The following is a 14,761-nucleotide window of genomic DNA, read 5'->3' as shown; positions in this document are numbered from 1 at the left end:
TTAATTTGCATGTCAAGTTAAAGTACCGCTCTCCAATCCTAAAAGGATAAACTGCAATACAGCAGCTCAGTAACAGTGCTAATGAAATGTTGCCATGTATAGGCAAACTTTAGTTTCAGGTAGAGTGGAGAAGTATTAGAACTGCTGTCAAGTTCTTGCTGATGTCTGTTGTCCTGACCTTTATTTGTGCAGGTGATCAGGGTCAGCACAAGCAAAAATTATGGTAAGAACATTTTACAGTTGTCCTCATAAGAATAAAAGGGGAAATCTCAATGGAGACAACTCGGAAGTGGAGATTTACCACTCAATTTGTAGAGGTGTATGCTCACTTCCTGTTCCACCTCCTAGACAGAAAGTGAAGGCAATTCTCGCTTTACTTTCTGCCCTGAAAGACAAAGGACAGTGAAAAAAAAAAAAAAAATTATCCAAAGTGAGAGATGGATGGCAGTCATCAGGTGTCACCAGTGGAAGATTTCCACCCCAACTGTAAAATTTTGGATTCCTCAATCTAATAGCCTGTACATACGATCCAAAAATCGGACAACAGATCGTCCGTTTTTTTTTGTATGCTAGTCGCACATTGAAAATGGAGGTTACTAAAGGTGCAACAGTTCTCGTACAAAAAAAAACAAAAAGGGAGGAAGTGATTTCATGTGTTGTAGTGTATTTCTATTGTTTTTTCGGATGACAAATGCACTGATTAAATGAAAATCGTACAACCTGGTATCATACGAGAAAAATTCATGTTTGTCCGATCGGATAATATCAGATGAACTGTCGTAGTCTTGAAAGCTCTGTACTAACAATCAGATTATCATACGATCGTTCCGAAAGCAGTATTTTGTGTCCAATTTTCAGATCGTGTGTACGGGCCATGGGAGTGGTCACTAAGACAAATTGAGAAGGAAAGACTTCCCAGCACGAACAGATGGTAATGAAAAAAAAACTAACTAAACTAGATTTTCAGTAGCTCACACCTATTGCTGTGTAAAAATGTTAGTTTTATTCGATAGGCTGAACATAGACAGACCTTCATGGCAGGGTCATCAAATATTTTTATAAAAACTGCAGATCAAAAAAGTAATTTTTCAATTAAATTTAACGCAATATAAAATGACGACATTTTAGTAACACATTAACTACCCTGGTTCCCAGCTGCTAGAACGCCATACTTTGATGGATTTACTCTACCTTGTCATTTACGGAAAATCCTACTTCAGCGCAATTTCAAAGCTGCAGATCAGTGTGATTTGCACCACTGTCATTGTGGCTTCATTTAACAGAAGTCTATACAAGTCGCAATGAAAAATTAAAAAAAAAAAAAAGTAGTGCAAGAACCTTTCATAAAGTTGCAGCAACATGAGTCACAGCGATATATGTGTGGTTCCATTGCCAGCAATTGGGTGTGTCTGACAAATCACATGACAAACCGCACTGGTGTGAACTAGGGCTAAATCCGTCCCTCCTCATCATGGATAAAAGAAAAAAAGGATTAAGAACACTTACAGGACCAAGGATGGAAAAAAGCATGGATAGCTCCTGGTTGTCGTCCCCTTTTGCTGACGTCATTTCCGGGATCTATGCTCTAGACTGACTCAGACGGCTCAATTGCCTCACCAGTGTTCCCAGAGCCTGGGGTATCCACCTGCTGGTCATCCTGGGACCTTCTGCTGCTGCATATCGTTATCCCTGGAAATTTGTGATACACTAGGACTTCCTGATGCTGCATCACCTGCTTCACATATTCATGATATGCTTTTTCCCCATCCTTGATCCTGTAATGCCCCGTACACACAGTTGGACATTCCGACAACAAAATCCATGGATTTTTTCCAACGGATGTTGGCTCAAACTTGTTTTGCATACACACGGTCACACAAAGTTGTTGGAAAAGCCGATCGGTCTGAACGCGGTGATGTATAACACGTACGTCGGGACTATAAACGAGGCAGTAGCCAATAGCTTTTGTTTCTTAATTTATTCTGAGCATGCGTGGCACTTTGTGCATCGGATTTGTGTACACATGATTGGAATTTCCGACAACAGATTTCATTGTCGGAAAATTTTATAGCAAGCTCTCAAACATTGTGTGTTGTGTGATGGAGCCTACACACGATCGGAATTTCCGACAACAAGGTCCTATCACACATTTTCCATCGGAAAATCCTATCGTGTGTACAGGGCATTAGTGTTCTTAATCCTTTCTGGGAATATTAAAAGTTTTTATTTCTGCACTTAGAGGCGCCTTTTTTTCTTTTATCTGTTTTTCTATTAGAGATTGCTCCTCTCCTTGAGTGCTGCCCTAAGTGTTTGAAGATCATCCGCCCAATATAGACACCATCTGTCTGGTTCTGACATACTGAGCGCCCTTGTTATACGTTTACCCTCCTTATCACATACAGAAAACTGCAAAAAATCCTCAGAGATTGCACCAACCTGGGGAAGGCATGCAATACAAATGATGCACTAATATTAAGTCTCAGGCAAGAAAACCACAACACAATTAGGTTACCTAATCTTTAGGTACTTAAATGCTGTGTCAGAACAATGGAGGGCCTGGGCATTCTTATGGGTTACATAGCAGGTGTGAGAAAAGCAAATACACCGAGCAGTGTAGGCACAGACACACGGGTACCTGGCAAGCATAACACAACGTAAAAATGGCATAAACAGCTTGGAAGTGTATGGTGTAGTGTAGGCTTAGCTGATGAACTATGAGCAGCTAAAACTGTAGATAACAGCTGGGAGAAGCACACATTGCCTAGGCGTGATAAGAAATGAAAAGCAGAAACCTTACAGATGAGATCTTTCCTTAGAACTCTTTGGATTCAGCTACAACATCTCTGCTCTGTCATTTAGGGTGCAAATCACGGTGAATGGTTGGTTGAAATGACTGGTGTCTGAATTTGACTGTCACTGTGCAAGTGGAGCCAATTGTTTGGAGAAATATATATATATTTTCTTTTCAGGTGTAATGAAAGCTCCAAATGCCAGATTGCAGAGACAGATGGGAAATCCAGATTAATGGACAGGAATTCGGTTAGTGGGTTACAGATGCACACTGGCATGCCTCGGTGCATATGAACACCACCAAATCAGACAAGGTCATAAATGCATGGTTAGGTATATGCAACTCCCTTTAACACCACCAACATTGTCAAAGCAAGGGCAGACCCATCCCTGAAACAATGAGACCCTTTGGCACTTATTAATAACCAACAGTGACTCTCCACATGTTAGGTGGCTTGATGAAAATTTTGTTTATTTTCTAATTGCTTCAGTAAGACGACGGCAAAGCCCAAAATCCATCAGGTTGAAAAACACTTCAATTGATACTGTAGGTGAGAAATATCAAAACACTCACCAGCCAAACATATCCAAACCAACTACAAGGGTTGCATGCATACGTTTGTGCACACATTTTCGACACCAATGTAGCAGAGCCTCAAAATGTTCATGCAGCTAAAACAGTAAAAATAGGTTTTGTAATCAAATACATCCTTCACTCCAAGTAACCTATAAAGATGGAAATGTCCCACCTCTAACCCCACCCTACCGTGCATGACTGGCTCCTTAAGGTCTTCATCAATGGGCTCCAGCTCAGCAATGAATCACACAGACGGGAGCATAGCTGCTGAGCAGCCCAGACTCCACCTTCATGTTACTTCCTCACCCATTGGCTCAGCTGGTATGTACCTCTGCCTACTGAAAATAAACTCACTTCACTGCAATACATGTTCCAGCAAACTGAGCAAAACAACATCGCTTCACAGCTTGCAAAAGACAGTGTTGAATGCCAAGGTTTCAGGAGCCTCACTGCATCTAGGAGCAAAAGTCCAAGGCAAGAAGATGCCAAGCGAAGTGACTGCAGCTTACACCTGTTACATCAGTGCTGTAATATAACTGGCTTATCTGCCACCAAGTCACACTCCAAGATCCTGCCTTGTAGCTTGGGTTATTGATGAACTCATTCCACAACATGCCATGGCCCACTAAGCTGGTCTAACCTGTCGCTCTGGTACTAGCCAAAGCCAATATGCTGGGCTAAAAAGGAAGAGCACTCACAGCTGTGTAAATATGCCCAGAGTTCAGACACATGAGAAGTGTTATAAAAGTCAGCTGCTTTGATTAGAGCCCCTCCACAAGATTTACCCCCCCTCCAGCTTTTTCATTTGAGTGCAACTCCAACCAATATGTTTGTTTAAATTTTGGAAAGAGTAAGGCTGGCTGTAGACTGTTTTAATTTTGGGCCTTGTTAGCCCAGCAAGCACCACCCGGTTCGAGAAAAAAAAAAAAAAAAATTGTATTTATTTTTTGAAAAAAAAAAAAATGGATCGACTTGGCCAAATGGAAAACTAATAGAAACCCAAAGCCGATCATTTACAGGTAATTGCTACATGTCCGATTGTGCTGCCAGCCTCTTATTGCTCATCTGCCGTTCACAAACTCTGCTGGGGCTCCTATAATCTGCCAATAATCACAAGTGTGAATTAGATTGGGCCAGCATGGTTTCCTCTTTTCTGTACATGAAACCAACACAACAAGTTAAGGTAGAACTCCATCTCTTATGTTTAGAGGTGGGGGTGGAGTATCAAAGAACAACCACCTCTGCCAGGCTTGTCCACACTGGAGATATCCCCCACAACATCCTCTCTGCCAGTTCTAAATGTGTAGATAAGCAATATGCTATGCTCTCCTGCTGCTCTTTTATGGTCTAGTGAGCAGGCTTGGGGTAGAGAGGGGATACCACTGTATTCCTACAGAAGAACTCCAGGCAAAATTTTTAATTTCCCATGCAGTGGGGCTGTGTTAACTGCTTAACCGCTTGATTTGTCTAGGAGATTGCACAGCGGAGATATACTTACCTAACCCATCGCTCTTCCGAACGCAAACCAGTGCCAGCCGCTCCAGCACCCCCCCCCCCTCCCCTAGCTGTCTTGTGAATGGACGGTTACCATCATCACGCCTATAGATATGCTGTCATGCCCTGAGCCAAACAGTCCACTGATAGATGTAGGGGAGCACGGTTTTCCGGAGGACTGAAGGATCGGGTAGCATAGCTTTTCCTTGTACCCCTGGGCAAAACGAGCAGTTAACCTATGCAGTGCTGGCACAATAGTTTTGCCCGGAGTTCTTTAATTGTGAAAAAAGGGAAAAAAAAAAAAAAAAAAAAAAACAGACATGTAAAACAGCCTTAATGTATGCAACTCATCTATGTATTTTAACCATTTGACTAGAGTTCTTCATTTAGGAGTTAAAGTGGTTCTAAATTCTGCTTCTCGTTTTCTGCATTAGGGCCCTTTCACACTGGGGCGGTTTGCAGGCGCTATTTCGCCAATAATAGCGCCTGCAAACCGACCCGAAAGTGCCGCTGCTTTGTCTCCAGTGTGAAAGCCGGGGGGGGGGGGGGGGGGGGCTTTCCCCAGCCCTACTTTTTAGGGAGACTTACCTTGGTAGTGCATGGGCAGGAAGGTGGCATTTTGGGGACTTTAAAGAGACAGCTGCATACATAGGCCATAGGAACATACACTATATTACCAAAAGTATTGGGCCGCCTGCCTTTACACGCACATGAACTTTAATGGCGTCTTAGTCCATAGGGTTCAGTATTGCATTGGCCCACCCTTTGCAGCTATACCAGCTTCAACTCTTCTGGGAAGGCTGTCCACAAGGTTTAGGAATATTTGACCATTCTTCCAGAAGCACATTTGGGAGGTCAGGCACTAACGTTGGATGAGAAGGCCTGGCTTGCAGTCTCCACTCTAATGGGACAATTTATTGCTCCCAACTTTGTGGAAACAGTTTGGGGATGGCCCCTTCCTGTTCCGACATGACTGCATCAGTGCACAAGCAAGGTCCATAAAGACTTGGATGAGCGAGTTTGGGGAGGAGGAACTTGACTGGCCTGCAGAGTCCTGACCTCAACACGATAGAAAACCTTTGGGATGAATTAGAGCAGAGACTGCAAGCCAGGCCTTTTCGTCCAACATCAGTGCCTGACCTCACAAATGCACTTCTGGAAGAATGGTCAAACATTCCCATAGAGACACTCCTAAACCTTGTGGACAGCCTTTCCAAAAGAGTTGAAGCTGCAAAGGGTGGGCTAACTTAATATTGAACCCTATAGACAAAGACGCCATTAAAGTTCATGTAAAAGCAGGCATCCCAATACTTTTGGTAATATAGTTAGTGTGGATACGATTTTTACTTCCTGCTGTAAAACATATCCAGAGAAAAAAAAAAATTCCTTCATAAAATTTAGGCCCATATGTATTCCGCTACATATTTTTGGTACAAAATATCCCAATAAGCATATATTGATTGGTTTACGCAAAAGTTATAGCATCTACAAAACTATGATTGATATCTATCTACATCTATATAAATTTTAATTTATTTTTATACAAGTAATGGTGATGATCAGCGACTTATAGCGATAATTGCGGCGGACAGTTGGACACTGACACTTTGTGGGAACCAGTGACACCAATACAGTGACCGGTGCTAAATATATGCACTGTACTAAGGACACTGGCTGGGAAGAGGTTAAACATCTAGGGCAATCAAAGGATTAACTGTGTGCCTAGCCAGGGTTTTACTGTACTATATATGGTGCTTTTACTCAAGGAAGTGAAGGATTTTATTCCCGGATTTACAGGGACATAAAATAGATCCCTTCCCCTCTGTTAGAACAGAGATCTGCTTTGCTTACATAGGTAGATCTCTGTTGTGTGTCTGCCCAGCGATTGACAGGTGCCGGTGGACATCTAGTGCCCGACACCCGCAAATTAGCTCCTGCTGTGAGTTATCACAGCAGAAGCAGGCCGCCGGCAGAGCGCACAAACCTCTAAGTGGAAGTGCAGAATCACATACACATTATATCTATACACACACGAGGGCCATCCTGTAGTAGTAAATGTGCTATGGGGCGGTCTTTAAGTGGTTAAAACAACGTTACACTTCCCTGTTCTGTGCAATGGTATTGCACTGAGTGGTAGATTACCTCCTCTTCTGGGGTTCCCGGCTGGTGCTCCATGCTCCACTCTTCTGAATGCCCCATTATGATGCTATGGGGCACTATTGCAGGCATGCTCCCAGGCTGGGCTGTGTGCGTCCACAGACTCAAACAGCGCAGCCTGGCCCTGGCTCCTTCCTGGCAGGATTTGATTAACAGCAGGAGCCAAAGGCTCCTGCTGCCTGTGTGTCCTGTTAAAACTAGAAGGAAAAGCAGTGCTGCTGCTGACGGGCACAGTGCTGGAACGAAAGAGGAACCATGTAAGTATTTAAAGGGGGAACTGTGGGGGGTTGAATATGTAACGTTTTCTACCCTAATGTAGAGAATCTTATGGGTTTAGAACCACATTAAATGAAAAGGTACCCTACCCTGCAAGTTTATGACTATTGGGGCCTATGGCCTGCATAAACTCTACAGGGGCTGCCTTAGGTTAGGTAAAAAGTACAATTATTCTTTAACAAAACTCATCTTTAAATGTAGGTAAAGAATGTACAGCAGGTAAAAACTTGTGGTAAAAGGTGACCTTGTGCTTCCAGTTCCAAATATCTTGAAGCAACACTGGCCAAACGGGTCACCCCTCCTCCACAGCGAGGCCAAGACACACACACACACACACACTAGCAACCCCCACCCAAAGACACAGGTAATCCTATACAAGCAGAGCCGAAAGCCTCCACATCAAGACCCTGCCAAAAACATGCCTACACTTTCCAATAAGAGGGTCACTTTAGAGCAGCCTCTCTCAAACCTTTTACCTAGAGCAGGGCTTAACAAATTTGCTTTGAATTTAGGAGCTAGCTAAAAAAAATGGTGGGAACCAGTTTGTGTGCGTGCACAGCAATATGTGTATCACAATCAAAGTTTTCATGCGTAGGCATAGAATACGCACGTTTACTTTTGTACGTGCGTATGTGTGGGGGGCTTTTATGTGTTTGAGTGTAACTTTAATTTCTTGCAATTTCTTTTTTTTTAACTGTCAACGGGGACCTGGAAGTGAAACGGTATGGGGTGTTGCAAGGGCAGGTAAGGTACATTACCCGCATGTGTAGAAGCAATTGGCTGGCAGCAGAGCCACCTGTATGCTTCCAGCTGACAAGCGGAACAAAAACACCTACCTGCCCAGCACCCAAAACTGCATGTCCCAGGCATTGAGCAGTACTAATTGTGCATCCTTGCAACAGTGAAAGGGCTGACAAAAGCCCAGGAGTCAGGACACAATTTCTAGCTGCCATTGGGATTTGTCGAGCCCTGATCTAGAGGAACCCTTTAAATAATTTTCAGGTCTTAGGGAGCATTTGTCCAAACTCACTTGGTGGTCAGTGGGAAAAATGCTCCTCACACTGATGGCTAGCAGCTAGAATACCGCCTTACAGACACCTAAATGCACACTATATTGCCAAAAGTAATGGGACATCTGCCTTTGAACTCACATGAAATTTAATGGCATCGCAGTCTAATGCCCCGTACACACGGTCGGATTTTCCGATGGAAAATGTGTGATAGGACCTTGTTGTCGGAAATTCTGACCGTGTGTGGGCTCCATCACACATTTTCCATCGGATTTTCCGACACACAAAGTTTGAGAGCAGGATATAAAATTTTCCGACAACAAAATCCGTTGTCGGAAATTCCGACGCACAAAGTGCCACGCATGCTCAGAATAAATAAAGAGATGAAAGCTATTGGCCACTGCCCCGTTTATAGTCCAGACGTACATGTTTTACGTCACCGCGTTTAGAACGATCGGATTTTCCAACAACTTTGTGTGACCGTGTGTATGCAAGACAAGTTTGAGCCAACATCCGTCGGAAAAAATCCTAGGATTTCGTTGTCGGAATGTCCGAACAAAGCCCGACCGTGTGTACGGGGCATTAGACCGTAGGGTTCAATATCAAGTTGGCCCAACCTTCACAGCTATAACAGCTTTAACTCTTCTAGGAAGGCTGTCCACAAGGTTTAGGAGTGCGTCTGGGAATTATGTGACCATTCTTCCAAAACAGCATGTGTGAGGTCAGGCACTGATGGAGGGGGGGGGGGGGGAATGAATTCAGCGCTAACAATCATAAAGAAAAGCCTCAAGTATGAAGCAGAGACTCTATTTTAAAAAAAGCGAAGGTAATCCCCAGGGTTTACAGCAGTCTATAGATGGTCATACAGAGACTTGGATGAGAAGCTGACAATACCTGGAGCCACATGGATGTCACAGGGGCTCAGGGGAGAATACACAGAGCCATGGAGCGGAGAATGCAGGAGCGCCTCTAGCAAGGGGCCTGGCCAGAACCATAGGGCCAGGGGTCCGGTGGATGGGAGGGCCGCAACTGTAGCCATGAGAACTGTAGGGGCTAGCATCCAATGGCCACTCATACTGCGTCCGGAAATGATGTCACAGCCTGGCGGAAGTCAGCCACAGCGATCCTCTGCTATGGGCTAAACCCTGCTGCTGAGGCCAAACGCTGCTGATACATGTTTTGGGGCCACGCCCCTTCTTCAGGTTTTTACCCAATTGTTTATTGTCATCTCATTGGTCAACGAGTTTTGGACAGCAGCTGCCACAGTTCCATTTATTTTTTTGGTCGTTTGCTTGAAATTTTTTCTATGCACCTGGACGTTTTTTACTGATGAGAAGGCCTGGTTCGCAGTCTCCGCTCTAATTTGTCTCAAAGGTGTTCGGGACGAGGTCAGGACTCTGCATGGCCGTCAAGTTCCTCCACCCCAAACTCGCTCATCCATGTCTTAATGGACCTTGCTTTGTGCACTGGTGTGCAGTCATGTTGGAGCAGAAAGGGGCCATCCACAAAAACTCTTCCCACAAAGTAGGGAGCATGAAATTGTCCATAATGTCTTAGAGTATGCCAACACCTTAAGGAGTTCCCTTCACTGGGACTAAGGGGCCGAGCCCAACACCTGAAAAACAACCCCACACCATAATCCCCCTCCACCAAATGATTTGGACTAGTGCACAAAGCAAGGCCCATAAAGACATGAATGAGCACGTTTGGGGTGGATGAGCTTGACTAATCTGCACAGTCCTGATCTCAACTCGATAGAATACCCTTGGGATGAATTAGAGCAGAGACTGCGAGCCAGGCATCCACATCAGTGCCTGACCGCACAAACGCGCTTATGGAAGAATGATCAAACATTCCTATAGACACACTCCTAAACCTTGGACAGCCTTTCCAGAAGAGTTGAAGCTGTTATAGCTGTAAAGGGTGGACAAACTGGACTAAGACTGGGATGCCATTAAAGTTCATTTGCGTGAAAAGGCAGACGTCACAATACTTTTGGCAATATAGTGTAGAAATGGGTTCATGCAGCTGTCAAGCAGACACCCAATGAAAGGTCAATATCTGGAGAAGCCCTGGGGTTTCCTAGAACCTTGGTTGAGAAAAACTGCCTTAGGCACACTAGACTTTATAAAAATGCAAGTAGCGTTAGCTGTAGAATGAGGTTTTTTTTTTTTTTTGTTTGTTTTTTTTTAGCAAAAACTATACCCCAACAAAAGCTTATGGCTCAAAAACCTGAGAAAAGCTTAAAAACGCGGCTATTCTGCATTTCAGAGTTACAGCGTTTTTCAGCTGAAAAACTCCTCTTAAAGAGGAAGTAAACCCTGATGGTAAACCCTGCAAAGGTAAAGCATAATGGGCTACTATGCATCGCATAATAGCCCATTATGTGTCACTTACCTGACACAGAAGCCTGCAATGTCCCCGCTGGCTGGAAGCGTCCATCTTCGCCCCTCTTCTTTCCAGGGCCGCGAACTCCGGCCCTGTGACTGGCCGGAGTCACAGGAGCCGCCAGTCATGGCATGACCCCAGCTAGAAATGGCACAGCGTGCCCTTTCTAAAGTACGCCTACGTCGAATACATCAGCGCATTCGCAGAACAACTAATCGTAGGGAATTGTACATACCTCCTAAACCGTGTAGGTTTAGGAGATATTACCAGCACCTACAGGTAAGCCTTAAATCTAGGCTTACCTGTAGGTGAAAGTGGTTGTAAAGGGTTTACAACCACTTTAAAACCCACTAGTTTCGGGGGGATGGGGGGGCTTCCCAGCCAGAAAACTAATAGGCTGTGTGTGCATGGAAACATAGGATAACATGCTGGGGAGTTTACTGGCTGCAGAAAAAAAAAACCCAGAAGCTAAAAACCGCAGCTGTAAAAATGTCTAGTGTACATGAGGCCTTATAGTGGCGATTCAACACAGTAAATACAATGATACGCCAGGGTGAATATTGCTTCTAAAAAAGGAAACTAAAAGCTGTACACAAACAAAAAAAAAAAAAAAAGGTGTACAAGCAGGGGGTCAGACATGGCAATGTCACAGGGATGGATAAACAAAAACAGTCACAAGTTACGGAGCAACAAGACAGAATACCTAGCCAATCACAACAGAGTCACCAGGATTCAGCACACGCAACAAGAGCATGTTCGCCCTTCATGAAAGTTAGAGTGAAACAGACTCCTTACTCATTTTTGATTTTTTTTTCTTTTTGCTTACAACACTACAGAGTGCTGTCAGGCTCCATGCACACTGGAGCACAAAAAACTGCAGTTTATTGGAGTTTGGGCGTTTTTTTAAAAAGCCCATAAACTCCACTCTATGTTAGCCTATGTGTCCATGCACACATGGACGTTTTTTAGCTTTAATGAGCAATGGAGTTTATGGGCTTTTTTCTGAACGCCAGAAATTCGCGTTCAAAGTGCCGTTTTTCACCGCAAAAAAAAAAAAAAGCCAAACGCCGGATAAACGCGCGTTAAATTTTTTCAATGCATTGTAGGATTTTTGAAGTGTCCTCTGTGTATTTTTGTACTAGCGTTTGAGCATTTTTTTAAATAATAGTGTAATAAAAATACACAGAGGACACACCAAAAATCCCACAATGCATTTCAAACTCCCACAATGCATTGAAAAAAATAGAACGCCGAATGCTAACGTGTGTTTATCGGCGTTGTGCATGAAGCCTAACCAGATAAGAACCATGTGAATTATTATGTGGACCTCTGTTTAAAAAGGAGTTATAAAGGCAGAAGGTTATCTTAATGCATTCTATAGATTAAGATAAAAAACCTTGTGTGCAGCAGCCTCCCCAGCACCTCCCTAATTACCCGAGCCCCTTCTCTCTCCAGCGATGTCCACGAGCCCCTCAGCCATCCAGGACACTCCTAATTGGCTGAGAAAGTAGCGGCGCCATTGGCTCCCGCAGCTGTCAAGCAAGGTCAGTCAGCCAATCAGGGGAGAGGGGGACAGGGCTAGGTCAGAGCTCTGTTTCTGAAGGAATACACAGAACTCTAACATGGTTTGGGTGTCCCCTGTAGCAAGCTGCTGTCTGAGGGTCACTCAAAGGAGGGAGGGGCTAGGAGCAGCAAAGAGGAGGATCTGGTCTGCTCTGTGTAAAACTGCACAGAGGAGGCAAGTATAATAAATGTTCATTATACAAAAAAAAAAAAAAAAAAAAAAAAAAAAAACCCACAACACTAAAACACCACACACAAACACAAGCTTTAATCAAGTTAAAAAAGGTTTTCCCTTTTATAAAATAAGGCTAGTCACAAAAGGGAAGCGCTCTCACAAAGAATTATAGATGGCAAGACATTGATCATATAATCAAAATTCCTGTACCCACCCGAGACCTACAATATACTTCTTGATAGACAATTTTGGGTGTGGTGCAAACAAACGTATTGTTCAATAGTAAACATGAAATTGTTAATTGAGCCCCAGAATTTTACAACAAAACGAAAAAAAGATGAACAGTAATAAGTGCTTGCCATCACAACATTATAGAGATTAGTTGGCTCTGTCCCATTTAATTGACCAAGACCTAAACTAAAATTTCCAATCACAATCAAACCTCTAGGGCCTGGGTCACATTTATGCAGTTTGCTTTGCATTTTTACACACGCATTTGACGTGTATGGCAGGGTTGTTTTTAGGCCAATTTGTTGGTGGGCAGATCAAAAAACGCGAAATGCATCAGAAACACACACTACCCGCTTTACTGCAATGTCTCCATTGAACCAAAAATGTACCATTTTCCGTTGAAAAAAAAAAAAAAAAAAACAGTCTGACACTTTCCAAAAATGCAGCGGCTGGAAAAAAAAGCATAGATGTGAATGTGCCCCATATGAAGCCATGTTAATGGACAAAAAAAAAAAAAAAAAAAAAAAAATAATAATAATAATTATATATATATTTGCATAGAAGTCTGACATCAGTGACTCGTAGTACTGATCAGTAAGAGGAAACTTTCAGTTTATAAAGACCAATCAGCAATTGACACCTACATGCAAAGGTTTCCTTTAAAAACAGATATCGCCTTAAATTTTGTCTTTCACCATTCTCCCTTATCAATGTACTAGTAAAAATGTTAAAAATCTTTCTATTTTCATTGCAAGCTTTTAGACCCAGTGCCATAATAACTAAGCCTCAGTGCTTTTCTATGCAATGCAAGCAGATCGCAGCTGGAGGTAGGGGTTGCTCTTAATCCGTAGGCTTGCTCTTAATCTGCCCATAGACTGTTCAAATCTCAGCTAGTTCAGCAGGAACAGCCCGAGATTTAAACCATGGGTGGGCTGAATGTACCAAAGTTGATTAAATCGATCATCTTGGGTACAACCAACCTGGCGGATTTTACTACAAGCGGCTGTTGCAACAATCACTATTTTCTCCTGTAGGGAGAACACAATGGCTCAGTGGAAGTTATACCCGTGGTTGCAGGAAAGAAATCTGCTCTGTCTGTGGCTGACCTTAAAAAGAGTAATGCCGCTTACACACGACCGGGTTTGCCGTCGGAATAAACTCCAAAAGGTTTCTCCGACGGAATTCCATTCAAGCGGTCTTGCCTACACACGGCCAAAGCAAAGTCTGACCGTCCAGAATGCGGTGACGTACAGCACGTACGACGGGACTAGAAAAAGGAAGTTCAATAGCCAGTAGCTTCCGTCTCGTACTTGCTTCAGAGCATGCCTTGTTTTTGGTCTGTCGGAACAGCATACAGACGAGCGGTTTTCCTGATAGGAATTGGTTCCGTTCAAAATATTTAGAACACGTTCTATTTCTAGGTCCGTCAGAATTTTCGAAAAAAAAAAAAAAAAAAGTCCGATGAGGCATACACACGATCGGAAAGGACGATGAAAAGCTTCCATCAGACTTGTTCTGTAGGACATGCCGCTCTTGTGTACACGGCTTAAGGCTCAATTTATACTTGTACAACCCAAAAGTCAAACGACACAACTTTGGATGGGTGTAACTTGGATGTGACTTCTTGTCCCTCTGCAAACGCAGACCCACTGTAGCATCTAAAACATTTAGATATGACTTTCATGCAACTTTTGAGGGTTAACATTGACATCTATGGCCCTCAAGTTGTATGAAAGTCAGACCAAAGTAGTGCATAAACTAACGTACCTTAAGTTGCACATATATGAATAGTTATGGGAAAAAAGGGATATGACTTGTCAAGCGATTCCATGGATGAAATCCAGTAAAATATATATATATATATATATATATATATATATATATATATATATATATATATATATATATATGTATGAAGGAGCAGTCAAGGGACAGTCCACTGTGGATAAAAAGGGCTAGATATTCGATGTTGCTGAAAGTCCTTTAGTCGGGCTCTGACTTGCTGCAGCTTGATCTGAAGGCAAGTTCAACCTTAACTGGAGCAACTAATCTACCAAGTAAATTTGTCATGATAGGGGTACAGTGGCTGCCACTACCAAA

General features: G+C 43.2%; 1 protein-coding gene across 4 annotated transcripts in view; it reads right to left on the bottom strand.

Annotated features, from left to right (window-relative positions):
- The window catches only part of LARP1 (La ribonucleoprotein 1, translational regulator), a 90,263-nt gene that overhangs the window by 55,900 nt on the left and 19,602 nt on the right, over window positions 1–14,761 (bottom strand). The window contains exon 1 of one of the 4 annotated variants that reach the window (XM_073621154.1): window positions 3,557–3,640. The exons of the other annotated variants lie outside the window; for them this stretch is intronic. Coding sequence (XP_073477255.1) covers window positions 3,557–3,563 — 7 coding nt within the window. The 5' untranslated portion in view covers window positions 3,564–3,640. Of the gene's footprint in view, window positions 1–3,556; window positions 3,641–14,761 lie in introns of those variants that run through there. 4 annotated transcript variants of the gene reach the window in all.

Source organism: Aquarana catesbeiana, linkage group LG03, assembly GCF_042186555.1.
Source record: "Aquarana catesbeiana isolate 2022-GZ linkage group LG03, ASM4218655v1, whole genome shotgun sequence".
NCBI lineage: Eukaryota > Metazoa > Chordata > Amphibia > Anura > Ranidae > Aquarana > Aquarana catesbeiana.
This window is presented reverse-complemented; position numbering and strand designations above follow the sequence as displayed.